Source organism: Lissotriton helveticus, chromosome 1_2, assembly GCF_964261635.1.
Source record: "Lissotriton helveticus chromosome 1_2, aLisHel1.1, whole genome shotgun sequence".
In the NCBI taxonomy this organism is placed as follows: Eukaryota; Metazoa; Chordata; class Amphibia; order Caudata; family Salamandridae; genus Lissotriton; species Lissotriton helveticus.
The window spans coordinates 73,028,527-73,046,700 of record NC_136058.1 but is presented as its reverse complement, the minus strand read 5'-3'; the positions used below and the strand labels follow the sequence as shown (position 1 = coordinate 73,046,700).

Genomic DNA, 18,174 nt, shown 5'->3' with positions numbered 1-18,174 from the left:
AATGTTTATTTTGTCCTTGGGACAAGTCACCCCACTACAGCACAAAGCCTTTGGCTGCCAGTTTACAGTAACACACTATATATCAGGGAAGGGGATTGTCTTCTGATAAGATAATATTTGTGTCCCTGTGTTAATGCTATTGTAACTTGTATTTATGGTTCATTAGTGCAATGCCTTTATTATTGGTGTGAAAAAAGGGAAGTTTACCTAAGCCTCTGATATCAATTCAAACAATGAATGCGAAAATACGGATAAACACAACTGTGACCGGGGGCGTGGGGATAGGCAAGATACGAGTCTTGGTAGGGTTCAAACTAGGCTTTATTGATTTGAACAGTCTGTCTGTACAGGTAGGTCTGACCAGTAGAGGACAAGGAGAACGGCTTCTTTCCTTCCTGCTTTTGCGGATGGCCCCCTCCTCTCGGCGTCGGGTCGGGCTCCGTCTTCCTTTTGCTCCCTCGGGATCCGTCGTGGCCCAGGCTCCACCGAAGGGGGAGACAGAAACAGAGGAGGTATTAGTGTTCTGTACAACTCTACAGATGCTTCCGGGGAAAAGGGGTGAGGGAACACTCAGTGCTTCGTTTACTGTCGGGTCTGTGAGGAATGTGCAAGGGACTGTACGCTAGGGGTTGCTTAGGGGTCTCCCTTCTTCTCCAACCTTAACCACCCCGCAACCCTTCCACGCACCTCTGATAGCCACGCCCCTCCGGGGGAGTGGCTGGGCGAAGCGTGGGTCCGTTGTCCTCCTGGATCCGTCGCTCCCGAAGGTCCTCTTAGGAATCCGAGGGGTCTTCTTCCTGGCTTCTCCTCCTCTTCCGGTAAGACTCCCGACTCAGCTGCCGCTCTTGAAGGGCCGCCGCCTTCTGTCTCTGCTGATGCCTCTGCTGTTACCGCACTCTCGTCCCTGTGAACGCTGTCTTCGGCTGCTCCTCGCTTCTCCTCCGCTTCCCGACTCGCCTCCGCTCCACGCCTCTCCTCCGCTCCACGCCTCTCCTCCGCTCCACGCCGCTGCACCTCCTCTCCACGATAATCCTCTGCTCCTCTCGATACCTCTGCTCCACGCCGCACCTCCACTCCACTCCGCTCTGACCGCTCCTCCGGTGTAAAGACACACCTGGTTGACCGCTGGGCGTCCTTTAAGGTAACGTCGGGCTCCTCCTCCTCGTCACCTGGTCGGGTCCAGTTAAAGGGACCGTAGTCCATGTCCTTCTCGTCACAGCTGTACGGTTCTACCACGGGGTTCCAGCTTGCGTTCTCGGACACTTGTGGAGACAAGAGGGGGGGTCATAGTTTACAGGCACACTCCGGATTACAGGGGGCGAGTGCTCCGCCTCCTGGTTACACACCTCCCCCCTGGACACTTCCGTTCGGGAAGGGGATGACAGGATAAGTAGTCCGCCCCAGTGTTGTCCACTCCTTTTTTGTGATGCACAGTGAAGGCGAACGGCTGCAGCGCCAAAAACCACCGCAACACCCTTGGATTATTGGATCGGTTGCGGGCCATCCATAAGAGGGGGGCATGGTCCGTATACAGGGTGAAGTGACGCCCTTCCAGGTAGTAAGCTAATTTGTCTACGGCCCACCTGATGGCCAGGCATTCCTTCTCGACCGTCGGGTATTTTAACTCCCTCGGGAACAGTTTCCGACTAACGTATAATATCGGATGGTCCACCCCGTCCTCCCCTATCTGTGATAAAACCGCCCCTATTCCATACTCCGAGGCGTCGGTATGTAGTGAAAACGGTTTGTTGAAATCAGGCGAGGTCAGGATAGGGGTCGTGGTGATCATCCGTTTTAGCTCGGCAAACGCGTTCATCATGTCCAAAGAGGGGGATAACAACCCGAATTGTTTGTAGTTGGTTTGGAGGGCATTAGTGAGGGGAGCAGCAAGCTGGGCGAACTGGGGGATGAACCTCCTGTAGTATCCGATTAGACCAAGGAAGGCACGCATCTCCTTTTTGGTGGTCGGGAAGGGGGTTTCTGCAACGGCTCGGACCTTCTCTATTTGGGGCTCTGAGGCCGTGCCCGAGCACGTATCCAAGATACTTCACTTTCTGGAAAGCCAAGCGTGTTTTCTTTGCGTTTATGGTCAATCCGGCTTTCGCGAGGGTCCCCAACACCCGATCCAAATGGGCTAGGTGGGTTTGCCAGTCCGGACTAAATACTACGATGTCGTCCAGATAGGCAGATGTAAACATCTTTAACTTCTTTAGTACATTGTTCATCAGTCTCTGGAAGGTGGCAGGGGCTCCATGGAGCCCGAAGGGCAGGACGTTGAACTCGTAGTGTCCTGAGTCTGTGGAAAACGCCGTTTTATGTCGGTCTTCCTCCCGCAGGGGCACCTGCCAATAGCCTTTGGTTAAGTCAATAGTGCTAATGTACTTGGCTTCACCTAGTTTTTCAATAAGTTCGTCGATCCTGGGAATCGGATAGGCGTCAAAGGTGGATATATCGTTAAGGGCGCGGAAGTCCATACAAAACCGGCGACTACCATCCGGTTTGGGTATCATCACTATCGGACTGGACCATTGGCTATTTGAGGGTCGGATCACTCCCAGTTGCAGCATATCGTCCACTTCTTGCTGTATCCCTGGCTTCGGGGACGCGATATGGTCGGATTTTTACCACCCGGCCTGGATGGGTTCTTATCTGATGTTCTGCTAAGGATGTCCGTCCCGGCTGATCCGAGAAAACAGGGGCGTGTTGCATTAGGGTGTTCATTAATTCGTTCTTCTCTTGAGCCACCAACTCGTCGTTGATCACGAGATGTCGTAGGGTACTCCTGTCTGTTGGGGAAGTTTGTTCGACCATGTGTACATCTGAAGGAGGAGGACCCAACCACTTCTTGAGCATGTTTATATGGTACACCTGGGTCTTCCTAGGGTGCACCTGCAGTTTGTAACTGGTGTTTCCGATTGTGGATATGACCAGATAAGGCCCTCCCCACTCGGCCTTAAATTTCTGGTGAGAGGAGGGTAGCAACACCAAAGCCCAGTCCCCTTTTTGCAGCCTCCTCCACCGTTTCCCTTTGTCATAGCACGTTTTCTGCTTCTTCTGGCTTTGTTCTAGGTTGGTATAGGCTAGATCCCTCATCTTTCCGAGTTTTGACCGGAGATTTCGGGCATACTCCAAGGTGTTCATAGTCTCTTCGGGGGTCTCCTTCTCCCAGGCCTCTTTAGTCATGTCCAGGAGGGATCTTGGATGTCTTCCGTAAAGCAGTTCGAATGACGAGAAACCTGTACTGCTCTGTTTTTGCCCCCTTATCACATACAGAGCTAGTGGCAATACTTGATCCCAGTCGGATCCGTTTACCTCCAACATTTTTCTCAGGGTGTTCTTCAAGGTTCGGTTGTACCTCTCCACGAGACCGTCGGTCTGTGGATGGTATACGGCGGTACGTATTTGGTGTATATTCAGCAGACGACATACCTCTTTCATTAGCTTAGACACGAACGGGGTTCCCTGATCCGTTAAGATTTCTTTGGGGAACCCCACTCTGGAAAATAGTTCAAGCATTTTATCCGCAACTTGCCTAGTGGTGGTGGAGGAAAGCGAAAACGCCTCGGGGAACCTGGTGGCGTAGTCCACCATCACTAAAACATATTGGTGCCCTTTCCGAGTCTTTGGCAGAGGTCCGATAAGGTCCATTCCTACTCGCTCGAACGGCACACCTATAATAGGGAGAGGCTGTAGGGGTACAGCTGGGGGGCGTGTCATGTTCTTTTTTTGGCACGTTTCGCACTTCTGGCAATATTCCATGGCGTCCTTATATATGCCAGGCCAGTAGAAATGGCGGAGGATGTTCTGGGTCGTTTTCTCGGCCCCTGTGTGTCCGGCAACGAGTTGAGCATGTGAATAGAACAATACCTGGTCCCTGAACGCTAGGGGGACGAGTAGCTGCTCTGGCTCGTCTTTCTTTCCCTGTCGGTAGAGGAGCTCGCTTTTTATAAAGAACCGGGGATAAACAACGGGGTTCTGGCCTTGGTTCCTCTGTGCGTTATCCCAGGCGTTGAAGAGCGAGGCATCATTGGACTGCGCGAACCGGAAACTGCGGTCCAGTATCCAGGGTTCCTGGGTCACCAGGGCCGACTTCGGGCGCTTCGCTTCGTGACTCCCCAGGCTCTCGTGGAACATCTCCAGGAATGCAGGGTTGTCCGTCCCTATAATGAGGTCCTCCGGGAGAGTGTCCAACACCCCTACCTTGATGCTCTGCGGCCTACCCCCCTTAGGATAAATGGGGAGGAGCGCTACCGGATAGGGGCGGACGTCCCCATGAACACAACGGATATAGACCCTATCGTCGGGAAGGAGGTTGTCGGTTTTCACATGTTGGGTCTGTACCACGGACTGACGGCACCCCGAATCTAACAAGGCTTGTATTTGATATCCATTCACCCTTACCCTCACTCTGAAGGCCGGTCCCATCTCCGCCGAGTACAACACTGTTCTAGGGAGGTATCCATGGGCTCTTCGTTGGGTTTTCTCCTAGGACACATCCGGGCAATGTGTCCCCAATTGCCACAGTCAAAGCACTGAGGCCCAGTGTGCGCTTGGGGTTCAGGCCGCCAGGGTTTGGGTTTCCCGGCGTCCGGCAGTCGCACCGGTTTCCTCTCTGGTTTCACTGAGGGCCTTAGTTTCTCCGGCTCCCACCCCGAGGAGATTCTGGGTTGGGCTCTTGTAAAGGTGGTGGCCATCTCCACGGCCTGTGCTGTAGTGAGATCATGGTGCTGTCGTAACCACCTCTGAGTGGCATATGGCAGGGCCTCCAAGAACTGCTCCAGATACACCCTGTCCATTATCTGTTCCTTGGTACACACCTGGGGGGTCAGCCACTTGTCGGCCGCCATCTTTAACCGCACAAACAAAGTTTTGGGGGTTTCCCCGGGGACACCCCTCTCTTTCCTGAATCTGATCCGATATGCCTCAGTGTCCAAACCCAGATGATCCAGTATTATTTTTTTGATGTTGGCATAGGTGGTGTCGCCCGTGGGATTAGCCACCTGATAGGCGGCTTGGGCTTCCCCAACCAACAGGGGGGCGAGAAAGAAAGGCCACTTTGCCACAGGCCATCCACACGCCCGGGCAGCCCTTTCGAAATTGAGCAAGAACGCATCCGGGTCCTCTCCAGGAACGTATTTCTGTAGCGACACCCCACCGAGATTGTGGGGTACTGTGCCGGCAGTTGGGGCTACTGTAGTTATCACCGGATCCAGGGCATGGGCTGTCACGGCTGCCTTTATTAACTCTCTATCGGCGTCGGCCGACTGTATCTGCTTCTCGACCACCCATTCGAGCCGTTCCTGTCCCTTAGCTAGTCTCTGTAGGATCTCTTCCATCTTTGTTACGCAGATGGGTGAACTGCCCGCATTCTCCACCACTGTGACCGGGGGCGTGGGGATAGGCAAGATACGAGTCTTGGTAGGGTTCAAACTAGGCTTTATTGATTTGAACAGTCTGTCTGTACAGGTAGGTCTGACCAGTAGAGGACGAGGAGAACGGCTTCTTTCCTTCCTGCTTTTGCGGATGGCCCCCTCCTCTCGGCGTCGGGTCGGGCTCCGTCTTCCTTTTGCTCCCTCGGGATCCGTTGTGGCCCAGGCTCCCCCGAAGGGGGAGACAGAAACAGAGGAGGTATTAGTGTTCTGTACAACTCTACAGATGCTTCCGGGGAAAAGGGGTGAGGGAACACTCAGTGCTTCGTTTACTGTCGGGTCTGTGAGGAATGTGCAAGGGACTGTACGCTAGGGGTTTCTTAGGGGTCTCCCTTCTTCTCCAACCTTAACCACCCCGCAACCCTTCCACGCACCTCTGATAGCCACGCCCCTCCGGGGGAGTGGCTGGGCGAAGCGTGGGTCCGTTGTCCTCCTGGATCCGTCGCTCCCGAAGGTCCTCTTAGGAATCCGAGGCGTCTTCTTCCTGGCTTCTCCTCCTCTTCCGGTAAGACTCCTGACTCAGCTGCCGCTCTTGAAGGGCCGCCGCCTTCTGTCTCTGCTGATGCCTCTGCTGTTACCGCACTCTCGTCCCTGTGAACGCTGTCTTCGGCTACGCTGCTCCTCGCTTCTCCTCCGCTTCCCGACTCGCCTCCGCTCCACGCCTCTCCTCTGCTCCACGCCTCTCCTCCGCTCCACGCCGCTGCACCTCCTCTCCACGATAATCCTCTGCTCCTCTCGATACCTCTGCTCCACGCCGCACCTCCACTCCACTCCGCTCTGACCGCTCCTCCGGTGTAAAGACACACCTGGTCTGACCGCTGGGCGTCCTTTAAGGTAACGTCGGGCTCCTCCTCCTCGTCTCCTGGTCGGGTCCAGTTAAAGGGACCGTAGTCCATGTCCTCCTAGTCACAGCTGTACGATTCTACCACGGGGTTCCAGCTTGCGTTCTCGGACACCTGTGGAGACAAGAGGGGGGGGGTCATAGTTTACAGGCACACTCCGTATTACAGGGGGCGAGTGCTCCGCCTCCTGGTTACAACAACTTTATTGGTTTATCCTGACATTGATTTATGTCACTTTTTTTTGGATGAATCATCAAATATTTTTTTAATCTAGGCAGCAAAAAGAACGTAATCAACTTCATGTGTTACCATATACATTTTAGGGTACATTTCAACACAAATCAAAAAAAATATTTACACTCATGAAAACATGACAATGAACATGAGACAACAATGTGCATACAATTTACAAAAACATGGAAATATTTACAAGCTGAATCATCAAGTATAAATCTTGAAGGGATGAAGGCTAGTGGAAATCACCCCAAAACCTGATACAGTCTAAATCTATTTGATAAATGACTGTCGCTAGCATTAAATGTCATTTGAATGAAAAATGCCAATATATTTAATAAATGACTGTCGCTAGCATTTAATGTCATTTGAATGAGAAATGCCGACGCGTTTCGAGTCCCACTGTGTAATTCACAGGACTCTCATCAGGGCAGTATTATTCAAATCCATGGGGGCTGTTGAAAAAAAGGGGAAACAAGGGGGAAAGTTTTACTCAAAAATCCTCAATCCATTTCATCTTACAATGAGTTGCATCATTGTGATGCAGCGTACCTTATTTTCTTGTTGCCAAGGATGTGCTTGCTGTTTTTTTTTTTTTTTTAAATTGTTGTCGATGCCGTGGCGGTCACACTGCAAAAAGAGTGTACACGGGGTAAGACATTGTTCCCAAAGTGAGCCACCTGGTGCTCATATGAATCAAGGGAAAAGGGCGGTGTTTACCTTTAGAATTGTGGCGGCGTGTCTGCCGTCGTGCAGAAGCCGTGCCTTTTTAGCTCGGTTCACATTTCTGTAAAGATTATAGGAACCAGAGTAAGGTTACGATAAACCCGCACGCCGGGTGGAACTGATTCATGAAAATGTTTTGAAAAAATTAAAACACTTACTCCTCAGTAGGGCAAGAAGAACGCGGAAATTAATGCCGCTGTTGCTTCAGGGAACTTCAGTTGTGACAAAAGTGAGAGTACGGGCAAGAGTCACTCGGCCAGTCCGGCAAACAATTATTGTTACAGGAATCAAAATGTTGCTAAGTTGCTTACCGTTCGCGGGCAACAATGACAACGTTGTAGGTTTCCTTCCAACACGGATTGAAGCGGCTGGGAGGATCCGAAAAAGTGCTGGTTAGTTAAAGTTCCGGTCACGTGATGTTGGAGTGGCCAATCAAGGCATGGGGAGCTATCCATGTGATTGCTGTGTCTTCTGGGCTTCGTAGTTAGACCCAATGTTTATTTTGATGTACGTGACTGTTAAGCCCTATTTACTTCACTGAGACAGTTAAAGCCCTTGTTCACACTGTCAAATTTCATAATGAGGTAAGCCTCTTTGCGCAGTAATGTGGTTTCGACACTGGACTGATGTTTAGGATCAATCCAGACCAAAACGGTCCATTTAAAATCATTTTCACTGTGATTGTTATTCAAAAAATGTTCCACCATCGGCGCAGACCTAACTTTTTTCTTGATTCGGGAACGGTGTTGCGTGATCCTTACATTAATTGATTGGCAAGTCTTTCCAATGTACACCCTCCCGCAAGGACACACCACGGCATAGACCACATTCTTGGTCTTACAATTTGTGAACGCATCATGCTTCCATTTGACCCCGTCATGGTCAAAAATGTTTCCCTCCAGTGTTGTCGAACAGGACACGCAAGTGCCACATTTGTGGTGCCCACATATAGGTTTTAGATTCCACTGTGCTAATAAATCACTTTTCTGCTTCGGAATGTAGCTGTCTGCCTTTACTAGCTGTTGACCTATACTTGTGTTTTTCCGCATAGCGAAAATGGGTTTATGAAGGGGATGTTCCAATGTTTCTAACAAGTGCCATTTTTTTAGAATGATGCGCTTGAACTGGTTTGTGTGCTGGCCATAGGTCGTCACACAAACCAATTTCTCCAGCTCACCTTTTTCTTTAACCTGAAGTAGATTCTCTCTCGGGGTGAATCTTGCTCTTTTTGTTGAATGTTTAAGAAGCTTTTTTGGGTAACCCCGTTTCGCCATCTTGCTGCAGAATGTAGTGGCATGTGACTCAAAATCAGACGCGTTTGTACAATTGCGTCTGATCCTTAGCAGTTCTCTTTCAAGCATTGTGGATGTGAGCTTGTATAATGTAAGATAGTGTTTCTATCTGTTTCTTTTTTGAAAATAGTGGTTGTGAGCACTGATTCACAAGTGCCTACTGTGACGTCAAGGAAAGTCATTTTGTGTTTATTGGATTCTAGCGAGAATTTGATATCATTATGCCGCGAATTGAGCCAGGCATGGAACTGATCCAACTCCGTCTGGCTCCCCTGCCACAGGAGCCAGACGTCGTCAATGTATCTAAGCCATTGATGTATGTTGTCAGTGAAGGAATTGTTGTTGTATATGAATCTTTCTTCATATTGTGCCATGTATAACACTGCCATCTCCGGCGCATAAGGGCAGCCCATGGCAGTCCCTTTGATTTGGACAAAGAAGTTGTTCTCAAATTTGAAATAATTACTCCGAAGGGTGATTTCTGCCAATGCCACAATGAATGTAGTGGGTACCCTATGGGGTCTGTCACGCTGTTCAAGATATAATTCTATCACCTCCAATGCCTCTTATTGAGGAATTTGGGTATAGAGTGAGGCGACATCGAGTGTCACCATCAACTGTGTTTGTTCATCAAATGTCTGCCCCTCTATTTTAGTAATAAAATCAGTCGTGTCTCTTAAATACGATTTGACCTGCAGTATAAACGGTTTTAAAAAGAAATCAATGTATTTAGAGACAGGCTCTAATGCAGAATCGCATCCAGACACAATAGGTCTGCCCGGTGGTGTCTGTTCGTTTTTGTGTATTTTAGGCAAGAAGTAGAGAACTGGCGTTCTCGGGAGCTTCTTGTTTAGATATTCATACTCTTTTGGGCCTAAAAAGCCTTGATCAAGTCCTGTCTTGGTAATTCTCGCAATTTTGTCCTGAATAGCATGCAAAGGGTCCTCTTTTACCTGCCTGTACCATTCTTTGTTATTAACATGTGCTAGTCCTTCATCAAGGTACATGGAACATGGCCACAGCACAACTGCCCCGCCCTTGGGAACAATGTCTTACCCCGTGTACACTCTTTTTGCAGTGTGACCGCCACGGCATCGACAACAATTTTAAAAAGAAACCAAAACAGCAAGCACATCCTTGGCAACAAGAAAATAAGGTACGCTGCATCACAATGATGCAACTCATTGTAAGATGAAATGGATTGAGGATTTTTGAGTAAAACTTTCCCCCTTGTTTCCCCTTTTTTCAACAGCCCCCATGGATTTGAATAATACTGCCCTGATGAGAGTCCTGTGAATTACACAGTGGGACTCGAAACGCGTCGGCATTTCTCATTCAAATGACATTAAATGCTAGCGACAGTCATTTATTAAATATATTGGCATTTTTCATTCAAATGACATTTAATGCTAGCGACAGTCATTTATCAAATAGATTTAGACTGTATCAGGTTTTGGGGTGATTTCCACTAGCCTTCATCCCTTCAAGATTTATACTTGATGATTCAACTTGTAAATATTTCCATGTTTTTGTAAATTGTATGCACATTGTTGTCTCCTGTTCATTGTCATGTTTTCACGAGTGTAAATATATTTTTTTTGAGTTGTGTTGAAATGTACCCTAAAATGTATATGGTAACACATGAAGTTGATTACGTTCTTTTTGCTGCCTAGATTCAAAAAATATTTGATGATTCATCCCAAAAAAAGTGACATAAATCAATGTCAGGATAAACCAATAAAGTTGTGTTTATCCGTATTTTCGCATTCATTGTTTGAATTGATATCAGAGGCTTAGGTAAACTTCCCTTTTTTCAAAGTATAACGTGGCACTACCTACCCTCTGTCCCATTGGGCCCAACTCCTCCTATCTTTATTATTGGTGAGCACTCAGAGGAAATGTAAGCTCGGACTGCCCTACTGACAGTGATTCCAGGATAAAAATGTGTTCACATGTTTGTAAAGTTTAACAATATAATAATGCTCCCTGATCAGACACAAATATTCGCAGAAGCTTGAAAGCAAGATTGATGATTCTTTGCTCTCAAAATAAACTATTCACAAACAAAAGCAACCTGGAAAAAAATGTTTTGCTAAACTAATGTGACCATTTCTTTGAAGCATCAGTTAGTGAATGTGTTACATAATAGTATTTTCAACAAATATTTATAATGGAAAATCAGTGTAACCAGTTTCAAGAACATTATGGAAACATGAAAATAAACCAGCATTGGCAAAGACAAAAGGTCTGACATTGGTTGTCATCCTTTTGGTTTTGTCAATGCCTGTCTTGTTAGGACATGGTGTTTGTAAAACATTATTGTGGTAGGAGCTGCCGTGCCCTTGCCATTATAACAAACATTGGCTGATATGCTTCTTGGGAAAGAGCATAACACTGTCACAGTGAAGCCAGCTGATCGTGGTTAGCACCAGACCTGATCAGATGCCTAATTCTTAATAAAAGTCACAAAGGTGCATCAATGGTATATGCCCTTGCAATAGCGTAGATTTACAGCTTTCATTAATTCACACCCATTTACTGAATGAAGTAGGCTTGGAAATCATGTTCCCTGTAAATATTTGTGAACTTCATTTTAGCATGAGCAAATATGCAAGTGTAGATTTGCGCATGCGAAAATCTGTTGAGCGTTTACAAGTTTTCTTTCCCTCCAACTACTTTTTTACCAACCCTGGAAGAAGTTTTACTTCTGCCCTTGTCAAGGAGTAAATGTGCAGCCTTTCTCAGTATTGATCGAAGATTATAGAAGACCTGGTGAAAACCACTAAAACATGCAAGGTAGTAGGTTTTTATAGACTCAATATGACATTCCAACCCTGGAACTATTGCTTACCGCTACCTCCAATCCACGTATACAGATCTGCCGAAAGGTGGCAATATAAAGGGCATTGATGGTATTCAGACTTTACTATAGTGTGAGCCCTGGCATAATCAGAGAAGCTATTATCAGAGCTCTTATATAATGAAATTGTTGCCATGAGTTGTCACTGACCACATGACACCAAAGGGACAAGTGGCTTTTGTTACAGGACAAGTAGATTTAAGAAGCAACCTGTCCCAAGGACAAGTAGATATTTTATTAAATTCCACACCTCTGATACTTTACCCATTTTCTTAAGTTTCTGTCTAATTGTGCCATAACTACTAGGGACTGAGCTCAGATTTAAACTACTTCACCTAACAAGAATAGTTACGTTATTACTTGCGGGAGACTTCCATCCACCCCCAACTAATAATCCACTTTCTCAAATTACCTATGGCTTTCTTGCATAGCAAAAGCAATAAAGTGGCTGGAGGCATTCAGAAAAGTGTATTTATTTTAGAGTGGTTACTGTTTTTACATGGAAGGCCAGTAGTACATTTGTCGGCATTCAAAGTGGGGAGTTTAGATTCAGATACTTGCTATTAGGGAGTGTGTTTATAAAGTTGTGATCTGCATTACTTAGTTGATGAATCAAAGGTTCAGATGGGACGACAAAGACTGGTAAACTACAAATGGGGAAAGCTAAACAAAAAGCTCTTTAAAAAATATTTAAACCTTTGCCACAGCCATGTACAAAGTATATGGATTTTTGTTTCCCAGTTGAATACGATTCCTCTGTAAAAGAAATATAGTGATATCTGGAAATGTTGTCCTTAATCTGTTGGCAATGTAGTCCCAAAAGTAATAAAAGACAGCCTTCATTGTGCTTTGTGTGCACCTTGTTGCTCTGCTACTTTTCATCAACTGTGGCATCAGGATTCAGGGTAAATTTTATAGGGAGAAAGTACCAATGAGGGTAAGCCATGTCACACCTTGTCTTTTACTGGCTGGGGAGCTGGTACCTCAAGATTTAGTGATGTACTTTTCTCTTCATTTTAAAGTGATTATAACTCCTATGGGCTTGCTAATTCATGAAATTATTGCGTATTCAAAATATATGGTCTTTAGAATACAATAAAATAATTTTGTTCTGTTGTACCTTGTCTACTAAGGTCATGCAACCTCTTATGGTCTGTATTGAAAGCATTGCAAATATTGCTGGTGTAAGCTGCCCATTGTGCCTCTTCATGGGCTGTGGTACCTGAATATTGGAATTGTAATCTTCTGACATAAACGTTGTGTCATAAATACCATGTACAAAAATACCTCTCCAATGGATTTAATATTTGAAAATTTACACTCAATGGTACTTTATTTTTGTAAACAATATTTAGGACATGGTATTTGTCAGATATTTTTGTATACGATAACATGCATCGATATTTGCACTCTGATTGGCTGTCATATATATGTGCTAACAAGCTACTTCCCAATAAATCTTAGCAACTAAATGACTCCTTTCTGTCCTCTGACAGGTATTCAGAATTATATGAGACGGTCCTCAAAGGAGGAGGAGAACATGCAATTGCGCGTCACACACAGAGAAACAAAAAGCTGCTTGTTCGTGAGCGCTTGCGGATGATTCTGGATAATGACGAGCCTTTTCTTGAGCTGTCTCCTTTGGCTGGTCTAAGCTTACCGTATGGTGATATTCCTTCAGCGGGATGTGTCACTGGTGAGTGTTTACTCGTTTTTTTTTTTTGTTTTACTACCTAATGTACACAGGAGTCTCATTGAAAAATGTGTTACAGCTTAAAACATTTTTTTATTTTGTAAGTTTATGCTGCTTTTTTTTTTTACAGAGTTTTATTTAGCGCGAACTTGACCCGAAGTATAGGGTATCAGAGCGCTTTACATAGCACCAGTTGCGTTACATGAGAACACATTCATTTTTTTTTGTTAGGCACGGGGAGATTAAGTGATTTGCCCAGAATCACAGGATGTTCAGCATCATTGCTGAGACTCGAACCCGGTTCCCCAGATTCGAGGTCGACCGCCATAGCGCTTACGCCAACTCCTCTCCCCCAAAAACCCCTCAATTTATACTACTCCAACCCTCCCTATGTGATGAGACAAAGATGGTATAGTGAGTTGGGATTTAAAATGTATGGTAGAGATAACACAATCCCTCTCGATAAAAAATTAATAACATTTATCTTTGGATATACTTTTGGCAGGAAACCCTTTAGGTTGTACAAACTATTCTAGTGTGACATTGTAGAATTGTGATAACCCTCCAAAATATTTTATATAATTTCCTTCAAGTCTGTAACATTATCTGCACTAATTGATTAAGGGTCCCTTATTGGTTTGTGCCCAATATTCCGCTTGACATGCATTTTTCATTTCTAGAATTGTTATTAATGCTTGAGCTTTGTGAAATGCTTGTTAAGCTAACGTGTTTAAGAAGTCATTGATAACCAGTCGCATCCCGCTGAGAAATCAGAATGATCCTATTTTTCCAGTGTCTTTGAAGCCTTTCTATATGTGTTCATTTATGTATCAATTTCAGAGGGCCGCATCCTGTAGATCTTTCCGAAAAGCTATAAATGCAATTGGGGGCACCTTGTTAGATGTCTCCCAATGACTTGGATTTATGGGTGCTGAACTCATGCCAGTGGCACAATCTTCAGGAGTAAAAAGTCTCTGATCCTCACTCACATGTGAAGTCCTTTGTGATTGATTGACAAAGTTGGCTCATCTCCCTGGCACTTTTCTAGTGATTAATTCGTGAGAACTGCCTTGTCGCAGCAATAGCTCGTTAAAGAGCCCAGTTTCTCCTTGGCTTCAGATGTAAAACATGAATATGCCCTGGTTAGAGTTCCACCCTAGCACAAAACCCCGATTTGTCAGCTTGAAAGAAAAAACAACTAATGATAGATACTACTGGCCTTAACTTTAAAAAAAATACAGGTCTGACACTGGAAAATTCTCTCCGGACCAACTTCTGCTCTCGGACAGGTTGTGCCATGTGGCTCCTCGGCGATCTCATACTGCTTCGTAAATGACAATGTGGGGGGATCTATATTTGTGCCTCCCTTGCATGTTGAAATGTGTTCATATCTTTCCATGTCCTTCGGCATGGATATGGCGTTCTTCTTGGTTCTCCAACTACTGACACTTTCAAGGCGGTACACTGTTGAAGATGTGTCCCCCAAAGATGACAGAGTTGAAGCTGTGCCTTAATGCAGGAAGCAGATGTTTGCTACAGACCTGCACGTAGTGTGTCTTTAGTGCCTTGGCTCTGGGCACAATTCATTAATGTGTGAAATGTGCCCTCAAGCACCTGAAGGCAGTGAGACAGCAGCATGCCAAAATCTACATGGCCATACAAGTGCATAAGTAGAGGTCGTTTTCAAAACAGTGGTCTCGCTTCTGCTCTAAATTGCAGTCCTGCTCCCGAACAAAGGCCTGCTCTCACTGGAAGCCTTCAAATAAGTCAAAATAAAAAGCATTTCATAAGCGTAAGAAAGCCAAGCGGGACTTGACTGCATTCTGCAGCTCAACTCAGGCGACAAATGCCCCTTCTTGCCACCGACAGCAAATTGCAGCTTTCATGGAGGCCATATTGCAGATCTTTCAGATGCTGCTGGCTACCTCTTGTGCACCTTTGGGCCCTTGGAGCATCAGGTTTTACGGTCCATGCTGCTGCTTTCCATATCCGCTCCCCAGGATATGATGCCTGTGGTAGACCCAATCCATGCCATGTCTTTGTCATGCTAGGCAATTAACAAAGTGCAGCCAGTGGGTGTTCAACCACTTCCTGAGCCTTCTCTAAGGCACCTCTACCACAGAGGCTGGAGACCCTATTCTGCTGTGATTCCAATGCAATCCAGGGCCGACAAAACATTCCCAGAATCATGATGATAACAATAGGTGGACTATCTAGTCCCCCCTCATTACACTGATGAAGGACTTTAACCTAGCCCTACAGAGTGCCATTGGACTACACACCTCCCCAGAGACCAAGCTGCATTTGCCACCTACTCCACCAACAGATTATTTGCAGTAATAGTGCACACACTGGCATAGGCCCTAGATTTAAAATGGTCACCAGTTGAAATCACAGCTAATTTGATGACTGATCTATTGCAACAAGGTCTAGATTCATCAGAGGCTCTTATGGCATTTTAAAAGGCACTTACAGACACCCTCATGGCAATTGGTTAAAACTATGCTTGACTCCTCTGGTCAGTCAATGTGTGGCCCTGGTCCTGGCAACCACCTTTTTCTGACAAAACACCCAGTGCCTGAAAACCTTGTAGTGGAAGCATCGATGAGTAATGTGAATTGACGTTTATCACCGCTGAACCCCAGAAAGAGAATCCAAATGTTTTTACTTTTTTTTGCAAAAAAGATGCTTTCATCAGCTAACCTGTTCCTTCGCTCCTAGAATGCAGGATGTACTCCAATTAGGAATACCTACCCTTTGTGGGACATAGCCAGCAAGATCTTGCCAGCCATCCTAGAAGACCAGAGAGTATCTGCAGGCCAAATGATTCAGGATAGAGAGGATTCTGCAACATATGTTTTGCACTGACCTGGACAACCGCGATTGCGTAGAACAAATTATCAGCACCAGAGTAGTGCTTCGATGCTGCGGATGAGAACAACTGGATTTTCTGGAGGCTTGCAGGAGTCCTTATGAACATGCACTTGGAGGGATCTAGATTTTGGTAGAAAAGGCTGACCTGGTGCTTTAAAGATTTAAAGATAGTCACACTACAAGGCAATCCATGGGGTTACTGTCACCTTCGCACCAATTCCATCAGTAGTAAAGGATATTTAGGTGTTAGTCGAAAAGCCTACCTTACCGGCAGTGTCAACCTTCTCAGCTGGTATATCAACTAGCTCAGCCTTTTTTAAGGCAGAGGACAAAATGACATTCAAACGTGTTTACAGCATCTGGGGTAGCATTCTTCTTCTTCTTCCTCCTCCTAGTAGCCCTCAAGTCTCCTTGATTTGCTCTCAAGGATCCACAACCAGCATGTAGGGAGCAGGATCTGATATTTCTTCCCTGGCTGGAGATCCATCACATAAGACCAATGGTTTTTACTGATTGCTCTCCCCCCTTTCAATTCTTCCCTGCCTCATATTCCCCCACACCAAGGCGATTTGCAGCAGGCCATGACTCAATCTTAATGCAGGAAGTCAGTCTCCTGCTGGCTAAGTGTGCCATGAAATGGGGGTCAGACTCTGCGATGGGCGAGAAATGCTTCTCTTTCTACTTCCTCATGCCAAAGGAGGACAGAGGGCCGGAGACTATACTGGCCCTCTGCCTGTTTACTGCCATTCTGAGGAAAGACAAGTTCAAAATGGTGACTCTGTCACAGATTCTCTCTGCTCTGTTTCCTGGACACCTACATTGTGCTCTTAGATATACAGGACCTGTATTCCTGCAGTCCCACGGACACTACCTGCAGTTCACTGTGGGGTCGGAGCACTTCCAGTTAGCTGTGCCGCTCTTCTGCCTCACTTCAGTCATTTAATAAAGTGAAGGTGGTGTTCACAGAGTAAGTTTGGGGATGCATGTATTCCCAGATCTCACTGACTGGTTGCTCTAGGCGGCCTTGCCGCTTTCATTTGCAGACAATCTCACGAGGATTGCTGCCCTCCAGATCTTCTTGTGGTTTTCCATCAGGGACCTGAAGTGCCACCTGAGCCCTACACCCACATAATATTTCTTTTTCCTGGCCATGGTTGCTTTCAAGGCTTTTTCACTGCTGCTAGTGCTGGACATTCAGAATATAATTCCAACGTTTTGGGTCATGTGTCTAGATGAGGATGGTTCTCCTAGTCTCGTGCATTCGCCTTCTCTCAGACATAGAGACCCTACAGTTCAACCTCAAGTTTATGTGGGCCTGACATCAGGGCTGGCTCTCTGACTCCATGCACATCTCTCAAGAGATGGTTCCGGATCTTCTTTGGGGGTAGTCGAACACCATTCTGATTTGCAGCAGGCGCTTCTCCCTTTCTCATCCAGACTTCGCGTCTGTGAAGACCACATCACTGTTGGGGGTGTTGAGGGGGGTGGTTAACTGGGAGCGGTAGACATCATAGGCCTATATAGTCTTGAGTTAAGTGGCAGCTCTATATCAATCTTTTTGACCTAAGTGTAAACTGGTTGGGTTGTCTTGAAAGCCTTGCTGTTGACATAAAGGCAGAGGCTACTGCAGTTCCTCAAGGACAACATTCCCACAATGTGAAACTACAACAAGCAGGGTGGAATGAGGTCCTAAACCCTGTACCAGGAGTCCTTACGCCTTTGGAGCTGGCTTGACCAGCAAAAGATCTTTCTGATGGCCAGAGCAGATGAGCTGAGCCACCAATAGCATCTACATCTAGAGATGGCACCAGGCACTGTTGAGCAGTTGGCTTGCACTGACCAGATATGTTTGCCACCATCATGCATGCTCAGTGTTAAAACATTTGCTCAGGAGATGCACTGAGAGAAGCGTTCTGTCTTCGTTGAAACACGGGTCCTCCTGTATGTATTCCCACCATTATTTCTTCTGCCCTGAGTTTTGAAAACAGTCAGGACAGACCTGGCTCTAGTCAGCTTGATAGCCTTGAATAGCCCTGCTTGGGGCCAGGCGGATGTGCTACTTAGATCTCTTGAATCTAAACGTCTATCCTCCAATCCGGCAACCTCAACGAGATGACCTTGTATCTCAGCAACAGGCAGGGGGTCCTACATCAGAATCTTTGCTGCCTACACCTCCCTGCATGATGATTGAGGTGCAGCCGTCTTTAATTTGCCGTGTGATGTA

At 46.3% G+C, this 18,174-nt stretch overlaps 1 protein-coding gene across 2 annotated transcripts in view; it reads left to right on the top strand.

Moving 5' to 3' along the window:
* LOC144798032 (methylcrotonoyl-CoA carboxylase beta chain, mitochondrial-like) overlaps nucleotides 1–18,174 on the top strand; it is a 438,830-nt gene that overhangs the window by 34,695 nt on the left and 385,961 nt on the right. For both annotated transcript variants that reach the window (XM_078668818.1, XM_078668816.1), the window contains exon 2: nucleotides 12,880–13,079. In XM_078668818.1, the coding sequence (XP_078524944.1) occupies nucleotides 12,880–13,079 (200 nt within the window). The remainder of the gene's footprint in view (nucleotides 1–12,879; nucleotides 13,080–18,174) is intronic.